Source organism: Micropterus dolomieu, linkage group LG10 (genome assembly GCF_021292245.1).
Source record: "Micropterus dolomieu isolate WLL.071019.BEF.003 ecotype Adirondacks linkage group LG10, ASM2129224v1, whole genome shotgun sequence".
NCBI classification, from domain to species: Eukaryota; Metazoa; Chordata; class Actinopteri; order Centrarchiformes; family Centrarchidae; genus Micropterus; species Micropterus dolomieu.
Window position 1 is genome coordinate 20499487 of NC_060159.1, and position 24068 is coordinate 20523554.

General features: G+C 39.9%; 2 protein-coding genes across 11 annotated transcripts in view; one reads left to right on the forward strand and one right to left on the reverse strand.

The window, feature by feature from the left end:
• fntb (farnesyltransferase, CAAX box, beta) overlaps positions 1-11286 on the forward strand; it is a 25767-nt gene extending 14481 nt beyond the window's left edge. For 2 of the 3 annotated variants that reach the window (XM_046061499.1, XM_046061498.1), the window contains 6 exons: positions 2509-2595; positions 2720-2849; positions 6549-6681; positions 7389-7500; positions 8079-8193; positions 10802-11286. In XM_046061499.1, coding sequence (XP_045917455.1) covers positions 2509-2595; positions 2720-2849; positions 6549-6681; positions 7389-7500; positions 8079-8193; positions 10802-10969 — 745 coding nt within the window. In that variant the 3' untranslated portion in view covers positions 10970-11286. The remainder of the gene's footprint in view (positions 1-2508; positions 2596-2719; positions 2850-6548; positions 6682-7388; positions 7501-8078; positions 8194-10801) is intronic. The other variant, XR_006826914.1, reaches the window with a different exon arrangement.
• A 1098-nt stretch (positions 11287-12384) lies between these two features.
• On the reverse strand, positions 12385-23762 carry max (myc associated factor X). Of its 8 annotated transcripts, none has more exons than XM_046061504.1 (5): positions 23574-23761; positions 23251-23277; positions 17551-17706; positions 15229-15352; positions 12385-13964 (listed from the first exon to the last, which is right to left on the reverse strand). In XM_046061504.1, the coding sequence occupies exons 1-5, from the start codon at positions 23607-23609 to the stop codon at positions 13777-13779; spliced, it is 531 nt and encodes a 176-aa protein (XP_045917460.1). In that variant the 5' UTR covers positions 23610-23761; the 3' UTR covers positions 12385-13776. The 8 variants fall into 8 exon arrangements, with proteins under 8 accessions (XP_045917460.1, XP_045917459.1, XP_045917463.1 ...); XM_046061503.1 differs by having other exon boundaries at positions 15229-15364; XM_046061507.1 differs by having other exon boundaries at positions 17599-17706; positions 23574-23760.
• Between the last annotated feature and the right edge of the window lie 306 nt (positions 23763-24068).

Below are 24068 nucleotides of genomic sequence, written 5' to 3' on the forward strand. Positions count from 1 at the left end.
AATGAATCATTCATAATTGATATGTTATCCGATGGCCTAATTTTTATACAAGTAATATTTATACTGGTGAATAAACTTTTTAATAGTAGCCTACTTCCCATCTTGAGTGTGTGAGAGTTTTGCGCAAAAGGAATTGTCCCATAAAGACGCCTGTTCCAAGCATAGGCAGGGAGATTTCAGTAACTGAAGCAAATAAAAGAACAGGCTATTAATTTCAGTTTTACGGTGACTAAAACAAGCGCTTTTTACATTGTATCAGTTTGATGGTATAAAGTATAATGATAACCATGTTCACATTTCAAAGCGTTCAATCAGTGGCTGTATAATGATGTTTGAAATTAATTAATTAGTTAATTAAAGTATGCATTTAATGCCTTTGAGTATAATTACATTTTTCTGTATTATACTGTGATCTTGTAGGAGAACATTACGGTCATGTCTTCTTGTTGATGTTATTTAACCAGTAGCTGATTATAAGTGCATTATGACAACATTATACAACTTTTCGCTCCCCATATATGTATTTATATCTACAAACTGACAGGGTGAAACTACTAATGTTTAGAGTCGTGATTTCTGTGTTTACCTTTTATTAGTGCTTTAATTAAATTTGCTTAGAACTTCTTTCTCTCGCTTCATCTCACTCTATCCTGTTCCTGTTCTTTTTGTCACCGTATATCTCCTCCGTCTTCTTTTCTAATAACCACCACCACTCTGTCCTCCTTTCTTGACCTACTCTGCAGGGAGAAGCTCTTAGATTTCCTTTGGTCAGTGAAGCAGCCAGATGGTTCGTTTGTGATGCACGTCGGAGGGGAAGTTGATGTCAGGTGAGAGCCCCAGAAGATAACGCCGCCGCCGCCTCCCCCACCCTCTGCTCCTTCTCCCGGTGTAGTATTTCCCTTACAGGAGGATCCATGAATCACCAAACAATAGGTCACAGTTGAGAGCATAATTGGTATCCACTCTTTTTTTCATTATTGTGTATTTGTTGTGCGACAGTCAACAAATTTGCACATTTAGTCTTTTCACCACATAAGTAGGACATTTTACAGTACATCCCTTTTTATCTTCCTTTGAATTTTTTATGCTCTTTTGTTCCCCTTTGGTGTTGATAGAAAAGAAGAGAAATACCCACATCTCTCTTGCATTTTCATATTTGACTTTGTATGTGCGCGTGTGTTGCGCTTTCTCTCTTTGAATCTGCTATGTGGAGCAGTGGGTTTTTAATAAGCAGCTTTGACAGTGTCGTCTTCGGTTTCAACAAAGAAACTCAAAAGTCAAAGTTACTTTTTTCACTCTCGGCGGAGGCTGTTATCTGTTGCCAGCCAATTAATGTTCTGCTGTCATTATGCATTATTTAAACCCCTTCCCTCTCAGACGGGTTTGCCTCTCTGACACCATCCTGTGGAACTTTTTCATGAACAAAGAAAAAAAAAAAAAGAAAGCAAATGTTTTAACTTCTTTAAAGGGTTTAATTGGCCTACAAAGCATAAAGATTTGCTTAAACCCACTTTTCATTTTAAAGGTTAGTTTGTATATATTCAATATGTTTGTTATTGTCAACAAATCTCACAAAATGACAAAAACCAACAATGAAACGATCCGACTGAAGCCTTTATATAGCTTATTCTTCTGTTCCATAGATCAGCATTGTCCAAAAACACATTAAACCGTAGTTTATTTTGAGTCAACCGCACATACACTGTCCTGCTGCTACACTACAGTGATAAATGTGCATTGATCCACTGCTGGAAATAGTCTAGTAGTACTCCTGTTTGAGTATTGTTTGCTAAAAACTATAATGCCAAGTTGTTTTTGGAAATTACTTAGCCCTTTTTTAAATAAAATTATTTATTTGTGATCCACGCAGAGACTGAGTAGTGGTTTCGTCCAATCATGAGATTTGTTGACAATAAGAAAAACACTGAACAGCCTTATCTTTCACGATTTAGTGTATCTTGACATACTGCTTGACTATTGTTATCCACATCTGCCCCAAAGAGAAGAGACCAAACCAATTTTTTTATTTTTCCTACTAACAAGTACGACATTCAGTTAATATGACCAGGGTTGTTTATTTAGAAACAACTGAGCATGCTTAGAGTTGTTTTTCCATGTTGACACAGCTGCATGCTCATGTTTACCATAATGACAGAATATGCTGCTCAAACGTGACGGCAGTGGAGTTTTGTGGCGCGGAGGAATGATCTGTATCATGCTTTGGCTACACAGACAATACTTACTAGTAGTGTCTTCAAAGGATTTGTAAATAATTATAAAAAAAGTACCAGCCTTATCTTTGAATTCTTCTAGTAGTTATCAACTCTTAATATCCATGCGTAACAAAGTCGAGATGACTTTACAGCATGGCAGGCTGACACCAAAAACAAAGTGGATGTTTATATTTGGTCTGCTGGCGGTCTAAAAATACAATAGTTTGGAAGATGATGTGTACGTGTAGGAAGAGACTTCCTGCTCACCCACGTCTGTGTTTTTTCCTTTTTCTAGGAGTGCATATTGTGCAGCTTCTGTAGCATCACTCACAAACATCCTCACACCTAAACTGTTCGAGGACACGACCAACTGGATCCTCAGGTACAACCCACCGCCACCACAGCGGACCATTTCTGAATAATTAAAGACCGTTTTGTGCCCCCACGTCTCTATGAAGGAGAAAGTGTTTAATTGTGTTTTAGTGACTGTCTCCTCCTGTCTCTAGCTGTCAGAACTGGGAGGGCGGTCTAAGTGGAGTGCCCGGTTTGGAGGCCCACGGTGGCTACACTTTCTGTGGCACAGCTGCTCTCGTCATCCTGGGCAAAGAACACATGCTGGATCTCAAAGCCTTGCTGGTGAGAAACTCTGCATCACCTTAGAATCAGAAGATCAGAAGAAGCTTTATTGCCAAGTAATGTTTTACACATACGAGGATTTTAAGGTGCTACATGTAGACAAACATACAGTTGACATAAATAAATGTTGAAATGTATAAATATGGAATGGACAATGCAAGGTATATAAGAATAATAAAAAGAATAACTATTTGCAGAGAAAGAACAACGTCGCTGATATTTACATGTGCATTACTCTAGGTTTGTGTTGTGCAGACATATTGCAACGGAAGAGAATATTGTGTACATAAATATATAAATTGACAATATAAAAATATACAACAACAAAGATTAACAATTAACAACAAATATGTGCAATGTGCCAGGTTTGTGCATGATATGGAATGAAATGAAATAGTATTTATATGTGCAGAGACATTTGTATTATTTGCAAGGGGTTAGTGTCAGTGAGGGACCCGGGCCTTGTTGATGAGGCTAGCTGCAGACGGGAAGAAGCTGTTTTTGTGGCACCTGACCTGGCTTCAAGAAAAAGAAGTATTAGAAATGACATAATACGCTCCCTGCTCAGAACAACCTGTGACAAAACAAAGATGCTATCAGTCACAACAGAGGCTTTGTGCTGAAGCGATATCCCTTTTTGTCGGCCGCTCACAGCTGTAAGGATAAAATGTTATAAGCCAGAGCAAGATTTCATTAAGTAAAAGGACTGATGGTGCCTGCTGAAGTCCCATTTTTGAATGAATATTACACAGCTTTGGTCTTTTTTGCTTGTTTAAGCTTGGCTTCGGTCCTGCATCTTAGATCAGTTGTTTGTAGCTGGAAGCGATACCTTGACATTATTATCATTTTAGTTGTTTATGTTGCAGAGGACAGTTTTCCTGCAGTGGCTTCCTGTGTTGTCGCCACTGGGATACTGATACATTATCCCCGTAGGGAAATTCTCTTGTCATTTGCTTGCTTCCAGAGAAATAAGAGGTCAGAACAGTGTCCCCTGAGCTTTAGCATAGGTACAGCTTTTAGAGTTGTGCTCTGGGCAGATGCTTAAAAAGAGATGCTGTGTCGCTGCTAAGCCAGCCTGTAGCGCTGAACAATTAATTCAAATATTATCGCAATATGGTAAAGTACAATATCCACATTGCTGGAGCTACAATTTTTTTGAAAAAAGTAAAATGGGTCACAACATACCATTTAAAAATTGTTCATTGTGAAGCTAGAGACGCCCCTACCTACAAATCATTTTCTCCAGACGTGAGGGAATTTTTGTTTGGTACAGGCCTGAGCAAAAATCTTCATAATTTTTATACTTTTTTCAGTGAAAATGATATGCAAAAATTACCATTCCCACTAAATTTGTACACATCTCTTATTGAAAGGATATGTAGTTAGCTAGTGTTCAGAGTCAGTTTTGTGCTTTGGTTTCTTTTAGCAGTGTTTACAGTCATCGTCAAATTCAAAATAACAAGGATGTAAAATGCACCCACAGCAACAGCCTTTATTCTGTGTCTCTTTCATTCTGCAAAAATTCAAATTCGGTGTGCTAATCAAGTCACATTTGCATGTGACGGGCCAGAAAACCTGTTTCTCACGTGCTAGCCGGCTTATAAAACTTCGCCTTCTTCTGTAAACACCCTCACAGGCCTGTAGTAAAATCCACTCAACACCCAGCCAAAGTTTAACAGAGCACGCCCTCTTAAGTATCCTGTGACACGGTCTGTCCCCTGGGAAACCTCCGCAAATATGTTTTTCTGTCTCGGTGGTTTAACCTGAGTGGCAGTGAAGCTGGAGGTGTCTTTTGTGGTTCAGCAAAGGTTGTAAGTGGACACCGGGTCAAGCACGACTCACCTGCTGTACAGTATCGCCTTGGCAGAGCTGTGTCTCTGAACAGATCAGTGTCAGAGCAGTTGACACGCAAAGTCGTATAATGTTGAGGTGTTTATCTTAGAGTGCAATTATTCTGTAGAAAATGAATCTACAGTCATTTTGAACAGCAGGAAATGCCAAACATTTGCTGGTTCCAGCTTCTAAAATGTAAGGATCTGCTGTCATCGTAAATAAAATAGCTTTGGGTCTTGAAGACGTTACCTTGGGCTTTTGAAAATTAGGATGGGCAATTCTAATTACTTGGACACTTTATGAAATAAATGTTGAACCCTAATCTTCAAAACAGGTTTGTATAGATGTAGAGACTCATTATAATCTGATCTGGAGACATGTCGGAAAACGTTTGTGTCACGAAAGAAGAACACATAAGAATTTATCCTCTCATTGACAGTAGCACTATGGTAATGGGCTTTCAAGGTTTCCCATACAGAGTTTTTTGACAACCATTTTGGTTCCTTAAAATTATGCGGAATTTGAGTGGGTGTTTTACAAAAATGGCTTTGCCTTTAGTTAGTTAAGGTGTCCTTTATAGAGTGATGTAGGCTAGGAGTCACGCTGCACAAAACCGCCCCAGTTTCATCTCTGAGAGAATTAATTAATCACTAACATTGAGAGAAGATTCGCGTTGATGGCGGCTCTCATATTTATGTGGCCTTGTTGTATTATTAATCCAGTATTACTGAAGTTCCATTTTCAGGGATGACGATAAAAAAAATCTAGTGAAGAGCACAGACATTTTTCTCCTTTAGGAATTTGTATAGCCGAAGCTGCAAAAACAAGTAAGTGAAGAAAATCCAGCCTTTTTAACTGTGCTTCTGAGTGTGAGCAAAAACCAATCCAAAAAAGGACAGTTTGAAGTAGCAAGATCAGATGCAAATGTTCAACTGCCGTTAATTAATAACCTGCGTATCAGCGCCAGGTGCTTCATTTAAATATGAGAAATGTCGCTGGTACTGCGGAGGACAAATTACAAATTGCCTGTCAGGCATAGAGAAAGGGGAGCAGAAGAATACCCACAGTGCAGCCCTAGAATGAATGATCAGTCTATCTGAAGCATTTATGATGTAAATTACTGATCAAAGATCACTGTTTGTTCCTTTTTTTTAAAAATTTCCTTGTAACTTCACGAAGAAAAACAATAATCCTAGAACATTAGGATATTATTTGCATGTTGCAGCTAAATAATGGTCTAATTGTAAAGGTGACAATTCTTACATACTTCAATCTGTACAGACCAGGGTAAACCTAAAAATATGAATAAGATGCATATTTATAAAGCATGTTTCCTTTGTTTTACATTTAAGGAATCTACTCTGCAGAAACTGGTGTTTGTAAGGTGTACATAGTGCTCCGGCTCAGCTACAGCGGCCCTCGAACACACTCAACCTCTTCCTCTATGCTCAACTTCTTTTCCTTCTTTTACTGGCTGAAATGAATCCCTGAACTAACGTTAATAAGCTAAACATTGTCACCCCCCTTCCTCAGACAGACTAGACCCCAGCTGGTATTAAACCCAATATATTTCCATAATTACCTCATTCAAGCCAAGCAGACTGGATGGGAACCAATTAGTGGTTTTCATGGCAGCAATATTACAAATTCCTTCCGATTTTGAAAACATTGGGACACCTGCTTTCCTTCATCCCTTCTATCTCAGCTCTGGTATACAAAGGAATATCTCTGTCGCTGGCAGTGTTCAGGGGTGATGAGATTACAGTTGAAGTGACCAAGAGATCAGAGTTTAACAAAGTTTAGTTAAAGCATGCTGTAGCAGATTTTGATTGTATTAAATGTGTGCTCGTCGTGTGTCTTCGTCAGCGGTGGGTGGTCAGCAGACAGATGCGATTCGAAGGAGGCTTCCAGGGCCGCTGTAACAAACTGGTGGACGGCTGCTACTCTTTCTGGCAGGCTGGACTCCTGCCTCTCCTCCACAGAGCCTTATTCAAAGAAGGTACTGTATCTTGTAGGTCATAGTAAAGCCTCCAAAGTGGGCATGTTGTGTTGTTACAGGTCTTTTAAGAGTAATAAAAACATGTGACCTTGGCGCTAAAAATACAAATTTTTCATCAGTAATTGCATTTTCTTCCCCCTGCAAACTTGCTTATTAAATGTTTTTTTTAAAAAGACAAAACAAACAGCACAGCACAATATCAAAAGAATCATTAGTGCTTTCTCGCTTAGGCGTAAACTCAATATCAGTTGCTTGTTTCCCACTAACATGTAGAGAAACCTGGCTTGAGAATTTTCCCTATAGCCACCAGAAAATCTATTATAAAATTAAAAAAGAACTGTAGTGTAAGCATAATTAATAAAGTTTTCAGAGCTGTATTGGGTACACACGGTGGAGGTTTTTCTCTGTTTATTTGGTGATATTTTTCCTGTACTGGCTTTTGTTTCCTCTCAGCTACACTGCAGGAATATGGGTGTGGTAAATAGGGGCTGGTCATTTTCACTTTCACATGGATTACACAGTATATCCTTTGGTGTTTTCTGCTGAAAGACACTGATCATCACAATCTTTACTGTAAACAAGGTCTTCTGAGTTTGCACTGGAAATGGTGCTTTGATAATGAAGTTTTCACCTGGATTTTTTCATTTATTTAAAAAAACGAAATAGCTAAAAGCTAAAATTAAATATTTTTTCCCTATCGTGTACAGGAGAGTCAGAGCTAAGTCGGCAGCGGTGGATGTTCGAGCAGCAGGCCTTGCAGGAGTACATCCTCTTCTGCTGTCAGAACCCAACAGGGGGCCTCCTGGATAAGCCTGGCAAGTCAGTCCCACACCATCTGGACACACACACCACAACACATTAAGGCTGGCAGCAGAACACACACACTCTACACTCTTAATGTAGGGCTCTACAATAAAACAATAACAATAATTATTGTGAAATAATGTTTCTCAATAAGAATATCATCTTACTTTTTCTATTAAGATGTTTATTTTGTTGAGCAAAAATTGACTGAAAAAAGATTTTACTTAATTTTACTCGTGCATTTTTGTTGAAAAAAGATTTGATCATAATTGTTTTGAATGTTCTACCTCAGATTTGTGAATGGATCCACTGTTTGGCATCAAGTGTTTTTCAGGTTCTGACCATAAAGAAGAGTTTAAACCACAATTAACCATCTGGTTTCTTAAACTTTCACTCAGGAGCAAAAATCAGCCTTTAAACTCAAAAGAAAAAATGATTTGACATTTATGGTGATAATTATCGATATCGAATGATATGACTTTTTTTTATCGTGATAACATTTTTGGCCATATCGTCCAGCCCTAGTCTAATGTAATTAACTCATGCACATCATTAATATATCACTGTACTATATTATGTCTTCATGTGTCCAGATCCAGAGATTTCTACCACACATGTTACTGTCTGAGCGGCCTCTCCATAGCACAGCACTTTGGAAACATGGACCTCCATCATGAGATGATCCTCGGCAGGGAGGAGAACAGATTGGTGAGGCTGCAGCAGAGTGGATTTGTTTTAGTAGAAACACATGACTGCTGCCCAGTTCCTTAAGAAAAATAACAGCACTGTTAAACAGTCCAGTCAGTACATTATTAAGTTTAGCAATATTGGATGAATATTTGTGCATATTCTGGCCAATGTGCAAAATAAATGAGAGTACATAATGGAAATTTGGAAACCTTTTCACTTTGACTTTTTGATCAGTGGTTTCCAACATTTTTTTGTCTGCTGTACCAGATGACCGTTAGTATCATGTGTTGTGTTTTAATGTGTTCTTTTGAAACTGGATGTTGTTGCTAATTACTAACTATATAAAAGTGGATAGTGTTACAGCTACATTGTGGCGTTGTTGCTGTTGGCTTTATGTTCTCTTTTGCAGTAGGTTTGGTCACGTTTGCATCAGTACCTCTTCCCCATTTATCCATTACGCTGCAGTTTTTCGAGTTCTCAGCTAGCTTGCAAACTGGTTTTCATGCGCTGTTAATCACAAAAGATTGAAGCTACAGCCAGCAGCCGGTTAGCTTACTTAGTGTAAAGACTGGAAACAAAGGCAAACAGCTAGCCCGGCTCTGTCTGAAGAAAACAAAATTGGCCTACCAGCACCTCTAAAGCGCACTTATCAACATGTTATATCTTGTAAGTAATATCTTCAAAGTATAAAAACATGGTGGTGTGGTTGTACGGGGGAGTTATGTCCCGAACAATTTCTTAGCCAAGTGCAGTAACTTCCACGCGTCTTGTTGTCACTCTGAGGTTGCCAGTCAACCAGCAGAGACTCCAGGAATTCACTTCACCTGGATGAAATGTCAAGCTATCGCTTCAAGGTGTTACAGGTGACTGAGGTGGAAGGCCTGTCCTGTGAAGTCAGCCTGTTGTAGCAGGTAGTTTGTTGGCTCTTTGGACAATAGATATACTATGCCTCGCACCAAAGCTGGAGGACACAAAAATGTGGACATACTTTCAATCATAACTTGTAGTTTTAGTCAGTCTTTCTATGTTCCCCCTGGGAACTGCAGAAGTACAGGAGCTGTGAGAAAAGCTAAGCAGACAGTGGTGCAGTCTGCTAAGAATAATGTTTGTTTTTCAAATGTAAAAAGGCCTGCATCCAGCATAGATCTTTGTCACGGCTGCCTGATAACCAAAGTGGGGGGGGTTTCTTTAAAAAAAAAAAACTAGAGTTATGTAAATAGGCGCATGAAGAATTCTCAGAAAGTTTTTTATTCCCAAAGGTCTGTGTCGACAGTGGCTCAGAAAAGATCAGCATTAGTCAGCCTCCTCACTGGGTTATTTAATTTATTATCAAACAACATGATTGATGGCCAGGTTTAGTCAGTTAATGGTTGGAAAATGAAAATATTCTAAATCAAGTTAACTGAGCACCTTTTTTAAAAAGCCTCATCAGCTGCTTAATTTGCCTCTGATGCACCACCGTAAATTATTAAACTAATGGCTTTTTCTCTCTGCCAGTGTCAAAAACAATGTCATGCTCTCTTGACTGTTTCATGCACCTTTGAAATGTATTGCATGCCTTTCTTTTATTTTTTGTACAACGGTATAAGTTTATTTCCTGGTTACATTTTGATGTATGAATAGCATTATTTGAAGTGCTGATGCTGGTGTGGAGTTGGAACAGTATAGTAGTCAAACTAAGATGTGGTGTTACTTAAAGATGTCACCGGCAGTGGTGTTGGTTTTATTTTCCTGTTTCCTGTTGTCTTACTGGCACTCGCAGTCGTTTACAGTAAGTCTGCCCCCTGTGCATGCATATGCATATCACCTCTCACGATTACTGTATATAATTAGGCAGCCAAACAGGAACCCTACAGTGGGTTTGTTTAATCACATCTTTAGTTAAACTGAACATTAATCTTGAGGTCAGAATCCAGTATTATTTTTTTGTATGCTGTACATATTCTTAGAAACTGAACTGGGTGTGGACACTGTCTCTGTAATCGTGATTAGGTTCTCTCTTTTCTGAAACATCATCAGGTGTTGATTCAACACTGGGAATTTTTGAGCCAGCGTTTGTGGCAGTGTTGCATTAGATTGCATTGCAACAAACTCGGGTCGACAGAATACAGAAGAACAGGACAAAGGCAGCATACCATTATATTTTACAGGAGCTCTTGATTTTCCGTACTAAATGTTTTGGTTTTGTTTGAGGGACATTTTTGTTCAGGATTACTCTTGATAGGTCGGTCTTAACTTTCAGTTTCAGACTTTAATATAGTTTCTGAGACGTGTGGGTACCTACATTATCTGCCTTCACACCCACTTGATTGGTGAAGAAAAGCATTTGACATTTTTGGTTTCAGAAAGATTGAAAATGCACAAAGCTTTATACAGTGCAGAAGTGGTTAAAGACATTCATTCTTGTTTAGCAGACCAGTTTTAAAAGGTCTCCATGGATAGTGGAGGCCATTTACACTGTAATTTAATTAAGACTTACAGTATAAGTAATACTGTATCTGTAATTACACCCAATCCAGATAAGATAAAGTAGTTGGAAAAGATCAAGAATAGGAGCAAATAGAGGCTTAAAGTAAAATATTATGGTAAAGCAAATGTCTTATTTTCCTCTTGTTCTCTCTTGTAGGCTCCAACTCATCCAGTTTACAATATTTGTCCAGAGAAGGTGGCTCAGGCCCTGCAGCACTTCCACCGGCTGCCTGTCCCTGAGTACAACAGGCAGCCGGGAGACTCTGCCGGCGACGGACTGTCAGACCCCGCCGCCGCTTCCGGATCAGCCGACCAGCAGTCCTAGTTAGTCCTCAGTGGAGACGTCCTCACTGTGTGTGAGAACCAGCCAACTCTGGGGAATGGACTCGAACCAAGGAACAGCAGTCGGGTCTGATTTAGATGAGCTCAAGAGCCGGGCTCGTCTATATAACGTCCTCACGTGAAGGCTGGAGTTTAGCAGGAGGTCGCCTGAATACAGGCCAACAGTTGTGTGTGGGCAGCTTTGCATTCAGCTGACTTTTTTGCTTGCAATGCCTATTGTTTTCATCCTCTGAAATAAAAGTGGAACTTTATAAGGTTTCAGTATGACCCAAGTTAATAAAACTTTATACAGCACTTTTACATAATTGTGTTACAAAATGCTTTTGTTAAAATGATTGGCACACTTCAGACAAATCAGAAGACTTTTTTACAAGCACCAGCTGAATCAGCAAGAGTTGACTTTCGGGGATTTAGCTACAGTAAAGAATTTACACATTCTACATATCTTTAAGGCCAATTTCAAATAAAGCATTCATCTCCACCATAATTTCCTAATAATTTATTGCAAAGAACGATGTGATCCAGCACTTATTACAGGTACAAAATTCTGACAGTTATTACAGTTTTGTTTTAGAGCCACAACTATTATTTCATGAAGTAATACCCGTTACAACTTGTTTTGTCAGATCAACAAACTAAAACTCAAATGATCAATATAAGACTAACAGATGATCCACACATTTAAGAAGCTGGAACCGTTTGCTAATTTTGCTTGAAATTTTTTAAATAAAAATAGCTGATGATCAATTAATCAGGCAGTTAATTATAATCAACTCTACTTTGGTTTAAAAGCTGCTGTTGGTTTCCACAGGAGTTTATTTTAAACAATGGCTCCATTTAAATTAAACTTGCAGAAAATAATCAACTCACTTTAGAAATAAAATATTAAAAAAACATCCAAATAATTAAAACATTTCTTCCTCTGTGGAGGTCAGCATGGACGGTTACCGGAGAACTTTGACTCGTGACCTCAGGATTCCTAAAAAAAAAAAAAAAGGCTACGTTCCTGCCTGCAAGCAGAAAATTATGAGAAACACAAGCAAAAAAAATATCCCTGAAATAAGAGGCTACTGGCTGTTCTTCACACACGAAAACAGCAGCTGGCCCAGTTTATTTCTCCACGTTAATAACAGCTGTGTAAAGGAAGAATTGTTATATCTGACATTATGTCCCCAGTATTTATTCTAGACACCTGCCTGCATCAGTGGAAACCAGAAAAACCTGAAGTTTTGTTTGTCTGTGGTAACGCAGCACATTCAGTCTGAAAGCCTGTTTGCAGACGTCCTCAGAAAGGTGACCTATTATGAAAAACCCGTCATTAAGTTCACAGCAGATTACAGGAAATATTGGCATTTATTAACGGTCTGGTCTGACCACTAAATAACCACATGGAGCGTGTTAAAGGATAAAATAGTTTATTTTATAGTCTCATAGTAAAGGTAGGCCTCAACTTGCAAGACAATTGTTGGCAGTATGTACAACATACTTGTAATTTCCATGGAATGGAATCGGACAAACAAAGACCTATTACACTAATTATATCCTCCTAAATGGAAATCAAATGGAAACAATATACATACACACACACACATTTCCTAGACACGCAAAATGCTTCCTTTTTTCCGTGGGGGATTTAGCAACATTGGTTTTTACTGTGTAAAGCACAACATCGACGGGGACTTAATTTGCTTTCTTGTACTGCAAAAGACGGGAGCTACCTTTGACATTCAATACCTATTTCATACCCTTAAGGAAAACTACATATGATAAATTGGCATTTTCCCATGACTTGTGAGATTACAACAAAATGCATAACATACTTTTGAAGTTGAAGACATCCAATCAATGCTTTTTATAATATATAAAACGAGACGCCGAACGTATTCAGCCACCTAAAGTCATTCACTACTTCAAGCTAAAGGACGAAATACGGTACAAGCTCAGGAATATCCTTCAAAACATCAATTTCAACAAAGGAGCTATGTTGTTCTTTTTTTTTTTTTTTAAATCTTGTGTTAATAAACGTGTCAGGCAGAAAACATCTGCAATCCAGTGGGCCTGAGGTGGGTCACTTTAACATTAGCTTCAAAGCGTCTTCACATTCTTGAGTGGAAAAAGTAAGCTACAAATGTTTTATTTTAAAAAGGTAAACTTTTCCAGCACGATTCATCTAGGTATGTGTGTGTAAATTCTAAACAGGTTTTTATCAAGAATAACAAAATAAAACACAAATATATATAATATAGCAGTGCTTGGAGGAGTACGCCCCGCACACTCGCCCTCCCAAAAACAACCCGGGAGGAGGAGGGGCTTTATTGAGGGTACTAAAAAAGCATCAAGTCCTTAGATAGCCAAGCTGCCTCTTTTTGGGTTTTGGATTGTTGGCGTTGCTGAGGTGGGGAAACCAATGACTGATAACCAAAGAAAAGAGAGGAAGAGAGGGATATGGGGGGGGGGGACCTGAAGCTCTCTGGACAGACGCAGTCATCTTCCACCCTGCTGACTTCTGACTTCCTCCCTCCTGTTCTTGGGGACTGGGTGGGAGGAGAGATGATTGTGGCGGCGGTGTGTGTGGATGTTCGAGGAGTCATGAGTCTCCACTGCGAGCCCACCCAGGGATGGAGGCGAGAGAACGAGGAGGGAGCAGTGAGGGAGGCTGGGGGGTGGTTGTTGCTGGCATGAGGTGGGGGGGTGGGAATCGATGAGCCTCGAGAGCTTTGAAGGCTGCGTTTCCTCTCGCCCTCCCTTTTACCCCGCTGCCTCGGCCAGGTTTTAAAACTGCTCCGCTCTCTAGCTGGCTTCCACGCGCAGCTTCTTCCTGTTTGGCGGCTCCTCTGCTTCCGACTCGGAGCTCGAGTCGGAACCCCCGTCGAACGCAGACACGGCGCTGCCTTTGGGGTTGGTGTAAAGGCTGCTGTCAGAAGACGAGTAGCTGGCCTGGAGCTGGGTGGTGCCCTTCACCTTCTCCAGAGCACGGACTGCATGAACACAAGACACAGGAAGGAACATGAACGGATGAAGAAGGTGAGGGAGTTTAAGAGATGCAGTCAGGCTGGGGACACCTTACATGACTGAACAGGGAGATTTTTCTTTGAGGAAATGCAGATAAGCAGACAATCCAAAACGGAGGAAGTCATGATTAGCTGTGTTGCACCATCCGTTTCTATATAACTTGTGCTCCTGGATGTTGTAAGAACTTGATGTAGTCTAGGTATTTTCTCACAGAGGGTTTCTCTAGATGTCTCTTATTCTTTCTAAAACCTAGCATGTTCTTCAGGTTTTACATCAATATTCTAAGCTCAGTATTTAAATACAGGTTACTAAAATTTAAAAACTACCATTTTAACAAAGATGCTATGATTTAACAACAACATATCCCTGGGGCTGTGGTTCCATGGAGGACACTGAGTTCATGCTCTGTTTTTTTCCCCCCCTATGAATTTGGGAGTTTTAGTGCCCTGAAGTTCTCATCATATTATATAACAGAAGATTAAAATGGTGGGGTTTTAAAGGTTGATATAAGTTTAATCATGTTTAATTATTTAATCTATTTCAATTCAACTATTGGGCCATTAAATAAATATTGTCTCAGTGAAAACTCAGGGGGCATCTTCCTGGGGCTGAAATAAATAATAAAAAAAATATAATTTAACAGTTGCAAGTGAAAATTGGTCAAAATTATCATCATTATTTTGAAAATCCTGTCTACAGTCCTGCATGTGTCTTAGAAAAAGATGCAAACAAAATAAGCGTCATTATTTTGTTTAAACAACAGTGTTCAAATCTTACTGTCCATGGCTCAAGAAAGAAAACGTTCAAGAGAAAACCCACAGTTACAGAAGCTAAGTTTAGCTGGGAGAGGGGGCTAAACTCTGGCCTTCCACTGGTCTGGAGTTGTAGTGACACAACACACTTTGATTTTCAGATTGGGACTTCTTGTTCTCAAACCATTCAACCGCAAGCTCTTTTATCACTACAACATCCAAACAAAACAAACATGGCAGTGAAGCATTTGTATTTCCTCACCCCACCCTCTCCCTTCTTGCGCTCCACTCTCACATTTGCTCAACTCAAAAATTTTGAGGTCATGGGGGTCGTTAGATACAAACACAGATGTTCGATTCTAAAATTAGGTTCTTAAAACAAAATCGTGGTCAGATCAGTCTAAATGTCATGTAGAGTATCCTCAACCTGAAGCACAAAAACAGAGAGAAACAAACTGAAATCCAGCGGCGTTGCTACCTTGCTGTTCCAGCAGTGCATTCTGCCTCTTCAGGTCGTCGATGTCCTGCTGGTGTGTGTGGTTTTTTCGCCTCATGTACTGGATGTACTCTGTGGCTTTGTCTAGGATTTGAGCTCGAGACGCCTGTTTGGTAGACTGCTGTTAGTGACACATGCAGAAATTGAAGCAGTGACGCAAGTATCACATTTCTTATCACATTTTTTATACAAAAATTCCTGCTCCTCTCATGATGCTACATATGCTGAAAAACTGCAGGAGACTACGGGGAAATCTAGGACAACACTGTCTGTTTCTGCACAGCTTGCCTGCTCTTAACCTCCTAAAATCCTCTAGTAGTTCAGTCTGACATCCCCAGGCTAGGTCACAACCCTGACACATTACAGTCAGAGTGTTCGCCCCGATTACAGCAAACAAAAGCACTGCAGCGGCCCGTTAGCCCCAAAAATGTACACGGATTACAAACAAACATTTGATAAACATTTGCGACATGTCTAATTAATGCTTCCCTTGTGTCCCTGAGCTACTTAGCGAGGCCATTCATTGACTTAATATCAGCAGCAGCAGCGAGATTTGTGCTCATTACGGCTGGGTATCATTTAAAATTTTTCAAAAGCAGTGCAGATACGATACCCAAGCAGGGCTGAACAATTAACTGAAATCTTATTGAAATCGCAATGTGGCCACATTGGTGCAGTATTTGTTAAAGGCAAAATGTGTGTCAAAATACCATTTTAAGTTTTGTTGATTTTCAATCAGATGTCCTGGCCTACACATATTCATGGCCTACTATATACTCATATTCTACAGACTTAAAACATCTTTGTTTGGTACAGATCCCAAAAACCACCCCATAATTCATTTAAAATGTTTTTCAATTAAAATGAAAATAATTATGTAAAATTATTGTTCCCTCTAAAATCGCAAATCATATCAGAGTTGCACTATTACTAAAAACAATCGCAATTAGATATCATTTCAAAATTGTTCAGCCCTATAACCAAGTTTCTGTATCAATACCAAAACCAGGGTTTCGTGCAGTGTTTTATAGGCCAAGACAAAGTCCAACTCCTGAAGAATAATCTTAATTGGCCAAAGCCTAAGCTGACATATCCTAGTCGCTTGTTTTTGTCTAACCAGACAAAATATTTAGTTTAATATTGAAGACTGACAATACCAGAAACACTAGAAAGGTGAAGTTTGGCCATTTTTTGGTAATTTTATCTAAAACAATTTTCAGTGTATTGACTAACTGATTAATCGACTAGTTTAGTCTGAGCTCTAGCTAGTGTTATTACTGTTTAGGGCCCCATCTACTAAATAAACTGATCATGAGACATGCATCAGGACCTCAGTGGCTTACCAAAACTCTGCAAAAGTATACTTTTTTCATACCTTTCTTTGAGAAATGTAAAACATTTTACCCCATAAAATCCTCCTTTCCATCCATCCTTTAATTCAACAAAAGACGTCAAAGTTCTAAAATGTTCAATTTTGTCTAAATGCAAGCGCACTACAAGGCCTTTGCCTGAATGAAATAGTGTAAAATTGGCAAAATGTTCAGTAATTGTCTGATTAAACAATAAAGGGACACAATTAGCAATCGGACCAGATATTAGATGCTATCTTCTAGTACTTGGCAGTCTTGTAAACTCTAAAAGCTACTGACAGGTTTGGTACTCAACCCTAATCCTCTCTTTATATTCTACTCTGCTTCCTCTCACAAGAGGAAAATACTGCATGTTGGCCCTAAAACAGATCCGTAATAGCAGTACGGTCCTGGGAGAGAGGTGGGGATCGACTGTAACCCAACGCGTCTTACAAATTATCAGCAAAAATCCCTCACATCGTCTCATGAACCCCCGCCCTTCACGCTTCGTGAGAGTCATGAACTGGTCTTTTAGGGGAAAATAAAACACTGCATGCCCAGTTACTGAACCTGCTCCAAATGCTCTCAATGACATGGATGTGAAAACAGGAAGAGAGCAACAAAATGTCCTCATAATAACTTCCTGACGCTTGTCCAAGTATTTAGACTGCATCACTGTAATGCTGCTGCCAATCTGCACTCTTCTACCATCTGCCCTCCTCCCAGTCCCTTCAACTATTTCCCTCCTCTGACGCACACACATTAAGCAAATGAAGACATTAGCATCTCTGTAAATTAACTATCATCATTAAAATCTATTAACTAAATCATTAAAATTACCTCATGGTAAACATGCCCTCACTTATAGATTTAAACAGAACATTTTAAACTAGAAATATTATACTTAACCTTTTAGTAAACACATGGGAAAAATACAAGTACAAAAATTTCTTACATGAGCCATTTGTGTGCCTGGGGGACCTGCAGGCTGAGCTTTACCAACCTTTTCTCCCTGCAGGGCGGGTACCGAGTCCCGGAGACTGTGAAAGCTGTCTTTGATGTGGTCCCTACGTTTGCGCTCCAGCGCATTGTGGTGTGCCCGTTTGTCTGCCTGCAATGAGAAGAGTCACAAGGCCTTCAGCCTGGCAGCAGAGCAGCATGGGTAGAGGACAGCGGGTGTCCAACCGTCCCTGGTCAACCTACACAAACCGCTCTGCTGCCGAGTCCCACTCTGCCTTTACAGCACCACCACCACTGTCGTTCAGGTTTTAATTCAGTGTAGTGATTATCATGAAAACCAGAAAATACACATATTTAGTTATCTTTCTGTCCATCGCATCAGATGTGAATGACGACGACTAGCTAGTGTCTGACTTTTAGTAAGAGGCCAATATAAATATTACGTTAGGGCTCCAATTATCGTCATTATTGGTTCATCTGCTTATTTTCACGATTAACTGCTTCATCCATTATAAAATAGTAAAAAATGCCCATTACACATTTCTCTAGCCTAACGTGACAACTTTGAATTGCTTTTTCTGTCCGACCAACAGTCCAAAACCAAAGATATTCCGTTAACTATCACACAAGACAGAAATGCAAATCCTGTCCATTGGCATGAATGCTTCTAAAAACATATTAAGAAAAACTGATTAATTTTCTGTCTATCAATTACTCGACTAATTGTTCCTCCTATAGACTGATCTTACCCTAATTTATGCCAGTTTAACATCAACAAAAGGTCATCCACCCGAGTTAAAACTGACTCAGTCCAATAACGGTATTATTTTAACATTGACAAGAAAGTGAAACTAGCAGGAGTGTGCATCTCCAGCACGGCTATACAATCTAACACAGTTGAAATAACGAGAGAAAAACCTACAATTTTGTATCTGGAACTCGCTCAAAATACATGTTATCTTGAAATAAGTGTGTCACCATTTTCTCATTCAAGTGCAATAGTTCATCTAATAACATGTTCCTCGGCCCAACTTTCACTAAAAACTGTCAGATTTTTGGGAATTCCTGCAAACAGTCTAATAAAAAAAACCACCTTGGCAGATACAAAGATACATAATCATTCAAAATGTCGCTGATTAATTTACTGTCAACTGACTAACTGTCAGCACTACATCCAACCACCCGATAACCACCGTTAGTCTAATAGTAAATAGGCCAAAAAACAGTGTAAATAAAATAATTTAAATTACACTTTTATCAGCTGAAGTTGTTTCATTCTGTGGCCTTTTGGCCTCCTCCTGAGCTTCCATCCCCCTCCTCCAACGTGACCCATGCCAACCCCCTCACTGCATTTCTGTTCCCTCTTCTCTGTAGGAGCACACAGGAGTGGCCCTTCAAATTCATGACCAGGTCAAAGTCAGGACACTCAAGTCATTCAACATGGGGTGAGAGGTGGGAGGACAAACAGCAGGTCCTGGATGAGGATTACACCGGCTGAATTAAACAGACAAAGGCCTCATGAAAGGTTTATAAAGGCACTTTCAAGATTGGCATTTTGTAGCTCGAGATTCAAGGTTCATGAGCAGAATTTTGTTCGCCTCCTATCACACGTGATTCTGGCCTAAGCCATGCTGTTACCAGACTGAGACATTTAAGTCCATCACAGCCCGTACAGCTCGACTGATCATCTCGCTCCACACACCTCCGACAAAGCAAGGCCCCATTTAAAAATTAACAAAAAAATCCAGCAAGGTTATGTGGCCACGACACCGCCTCAGGCAGATGGGAGACAAGGTCGAACTCATGTGGCCTGGTGTCATCTGACTCATTTTGTCCAAGTAGCCACAAGTAAGACAACACGCAGGTTAAGACAAGCCTTCAGCATGTCAGATGTTTGGTGAGAGGGACGATGTGTAACGTGTGACTCAGTCAACAACATCTGTAACAAACACAAGCGATCGCTTAGCAATTTATACTAAAAAAAACAAGGTCCTAAAAGGTGAACCATCAGCTTAAATGTCACGCATTTGAAACTGAAAATGTAATAAAAACCCACTTTATCAAGATTCACTGCATATATTACTAACAATGCCCGCATTGCGATTAGTCTGGCTGGCATGGTAACAGCTTCTCCTGTGGCCTGTTGCACAAGGGCCATGCAGGAGAGACAAATCCACCAGGACCACGTGCCTCCTCGTATCGTAAAGAGCCACTGAGAGGCGAGACTCCACTCCCTACATTAACTCCGGCATAAACAAACACATGACTGGTACTGATGGCATGTGCAATTACAAGTCTGGCAGACAATTTCATGTTCGATAGTTTCAGCGAGTAGACTGGATGTTAAGAAAGTACACGTGGCTGAATTATAATACAGAATACACTACAGGACTTTGCTCCTATTGTGAAGATATCAGGTTTATCCTGTGTCACATGTTGTTTGGGTTATATATGTGCACATTTGGTGACACACAACACTCACAAAACATTTAATAGGCACGTGAGCTTCAGCTGAAAACGCACACATTGCTTCTTTCATCAGGCAAGATACTTAATATCATTAATCTTTTAAAGTTAACTAAGATCCAAGACTGTCTTCAAGCACTAATCTCTGGAGCTGCTCCATATACAATTACTACGCAATAATGGGCATTAAGTGCCCTGGGTGCTTTAAATGAACACTTTGGACCTGGCTATTTCTAAACATCACTCCCATGTTAAGTTTTCTGGGTGAAATCGCCCAATAATCTACAAAACTAAAGCTACTTGACATTTAAACTGTTTGTACAGAATTAAACTATTCTTGCTATAATCCCGTTACAGGGTTTGCTGCAGTGTTTTATAGCAGAGGTGGGCCACTTCTTTATACTTTTATAAAATAAAACATCCATTTTCGGGAAATAGAGCAGAGGTTCTGTTTCACACAGCCGTGGCTTGTTTTTCGGCCATCATCTACGACTAAATGGATCACAAGATGAGATGTGTTGGATCTGGATGGCATACTTTTTTTATAGCTAAAAATACAAAACTGGGAGATACGGACAAAATTCTCAATCCCTAAATGTTATTTTATACCACATCATCATTACATGTTGCAATAAAGTTAAATTTCTGGAAAGATTTATTTAAATACTGTTGATGGATAAACATACACGAAAGGAATGTCTGTTTTTGGCCAATGCAATAAGTTAAATATGTGATAAATCTGTATAAAAATCCATAATACACCCTGAGAAATTAAAGTGACCGACTCGGCAGCATAAACGGCGCAGCAAAATCACTGCTATACTCCCAGTATGCATGGTCATATCACTAAACCTTACTTTCTAAAATTCTCTGCAACGTCTTACCTCACTAAGACCCAAGTTATTTTACATATTTTCCCTACTGGTGTGGCTAAATTTTATTGCATGAGAATTTTTATCATCATCATTTGGGAATGAACTGAGCTACACCATGTGTACAGCACGAGAGCCAGTGACGTTGTCCTGTAAAAGTTCTCTGACATCAAGCTACCTTCACAAACACAGGTGCCTCCTTAGCTACATGGTACATGCTATCTGAGTTGTTAAGCGCATCATGAAAAACAGGTGTCCAGTTACCTGAGTACAACCATTATCAGTTTTTCATAAAATGCCAGCTGAGCTGCTCCCTCCATTCTACTCATACCTGACCATGACATGTTACATAACTGCTCCAGGTGCCCAGTAGAAGAGCTGATAGCCACCGATGGCCGTCTCACATTCTCTGTATGAAAGCCTACACTTCTGTCAGTCTGCTGGAGTATGTGGAAGACCTTCTTGCACTAGCAACAGTGGAGGCACCAATAAACCAGTGGGCAGATTAGACCAATAGAAAGTATAAAATGAACAGTATGTTCTTCCTTACTTTTAAGCTATAATCAAGTAGAGCTCATTTAGTTTTGTTTTGATTGGTCTAAATTATTTCTTTTATCAACCAATTAGTCTGTAAAATGTCAGCAACTTCTCAGAACCCAAGGTTTTCACAATGCCAACAGTCAAAAACCTAAAGATATTCAACTTAAAACAATATCAAACAGAGAAGAACAGCCACACCTCTGATGAGCTAAACTGTGAATTTTTGTTTACTCAATCTATTTATATAAATAGTTGAAGATACATTTTGTATCAATCCACTAATTGCTTTGGCTCTATTTATGTCTAACATATAACACAATGCATACTGTACATCAGGTCTTTGGTGCTCGCTTTGTGACTAGACATTCAGTCTATTATCTCACCAACTAAGACATATCTGCAGACAACAGACCCACCATGAAACCTATAATGTCTGCCACACTGTAGCCACCATTAGTTAAAGATTTAACATTGTATGCAGGGCTAAGTGATCGTTTTATTTCAAAATTGTGATTTTTAAAAAGTGCAACTTTGAGCTGCAAGGTTTAAACTGGCTGCTGTTGACGCAATTAGATATTTCTTCAAATCGTTCAGCCCTATTAGTATCTGTGCAGATTTTAAAGCTACATTCCTAGATTTGCACTGATGGAAGAAGCAACCGTCTGATTCTGGGGGATGCAAACAGCTACTAGGACATACAGATTTATGCTTATAGCTTCAGTAATCAGATTAAATAATACTAAGTGAGCTGAAATCAGGTTTGAGTCTCTCATGTGGCTCTGCGTTTGAGCTCACGACTGCTTTGAAGCAAAAGTAAGCGTGATCAGAGAGACAGGCCTGAGGTCTGTTGGAGGGCACCAGCAGAAAAAGATCATCTCTTATGTCATTATCATTAATGCATATTCTAAAATGTAACACTAATGTTTCTGTAATGCCATTTCTGCAGTTAGATTCTAGGTATCTGACAGGAGGTAAGGCGTCGTGCTGTGCAGCCTGTGCATCAACCAAGTCCTGCAGGGTGTTTTTCTCGCTGGTATACGATGCAGCTATACGTCATTCATTTAGGCTGCCAGCCCTTTAGTGGCCTGTAGAGAGAAGATGGCTCTAATCACTGACTGCAACACAGGAAAACATCCCGCAGCACCCCTTCCTGACAGAAGGCTTGTCGGAGATGCAGGCGCGGCCACCGCTCCTCCACCACATGCAACAAGCCTTTACACCTTTTTCCCCCAGCTCTGCATCATCGTGAACGCAGTGCAAATGTAAACGGCGTCTCTTTACTGGAGTGACCTAGATGTGCAATTCGCAAAAACCTGAAAACGAGCGGAGTCCCCGTGGTGTGAAGTGAACCGCCGGGGGATCAAGACTCTGGGCGACTAAACCACCGAGCGCAAAAATGATTGTATTAACCGGAAAAATAACCATGTCTTTGTAGCGGGATAAAGCTTTGGTCTAAATATAGATGTCGTGTCACCCTCTCCCTATGGCCGCGTACACACAGGATGGGGGATACCCTGCAGTGCACTACTAACGCTGATGCCGAGGAACAATCGCTGCACTATTACAAAAGCACTATAGTTAAATGTTATAGAAAATAACGGAACACTGCCGTGCATGAATATATATTTAAAAAAGAAATTTAGTTTTTCCACAAGGCAGAAAGCAGTACTTTCACATTCTCTTTGAAGTAATATTAACCTCCACATTATAACGATTAAATACAACAAAAAATAGGCAGAATGGGATGAATAAATCAACTTTTACAACAACAGTGAAGCATTTTTTGGCATTGGAAAAATCCCCCCAGCATTACGCACCACATTGTGATATCTCGGTGAGTCTTCCTGCAAAAAAACAGAACAAAAAGTACAATTGTAGCCAAAATTGTTCAGCAAATCTTCCTGTTTCGCTGAAGTCAATAGAATGTAGATTTATTTAGCAGATTAGCGAAACTCTGAGGTAGCCAGAAAAGCTAGTGTTGCTTATCAAATAACAAGAATCCCGGTAAGTAATACTTATCAAGACAGAAAAGCAAAACTAGCCAGCTTACTGGTAGCTAACGCTAGCTGAGCCGCTAGTTCAGCTAAATCGCAAGCTAGCAGAATGACATCCTTAAAAAGCTAAAAGTGGCCATACTCACGTCACTATCGACTTCGATATCATCGTTATCACTCATTCTTCGATAAAATAGGCTAGTTTAAAGGGACGGGTGGCTAAAAAACACACATGAATCAGCTTAGCACCGAGCGGCGCTCCAACAGACAGACTGCTAAACGCTCACGTACTGTTTGGACAGAACCGAGGTGGACTATACCGTCTCCACGTGACTACACCACACACGCACGCACACACACGGAGCTACCACTGCGCAGCACGCCTGCGTGACATTCCGGGGGCGTGTGGGAATTGTAGTTGTTCAGGCAGGTTTTCCGTGTATCTTTAAAAAGGCTTACATTATTTATTGTTTTTTTTTCAATGTGGACAGATTTAAAAAGATAAGATGCCAGGCGACGAGCGGTGGGGAAGTCAGTCACCTGCTTGAATATCATTAAACTAACAAGCGATGTTTATTCGTAAACTACAACGCCCAGGAGCGTTCATTCTGCTTGCAACATCACAGCTTTTCTCTTCAGAA

Excerpts from the sequence above, each read along its gene's own strand:
- max (XM_046061502.1), bottom strand. The coding sequence starts at position 23,609 with ATGAGTGATAACGATGATATCGAAGTCGATAGTGAC. Across the intron at positions 23,278-23,573 it reads ATATCGAAGTCGATAGTGAC|GAAGACTCACCGAGATATCA; the intron begins GTGAGTATGGCC and ends GTTTTTTTGCAG. Across the intron at positions 15,368-17,550 it reads CAGGCACACAAATGGCTCAT|CAGTCTACCAAACAGGCGTC; the intron begins GTAAGAAATTTT and ends TGTCACTAACAG.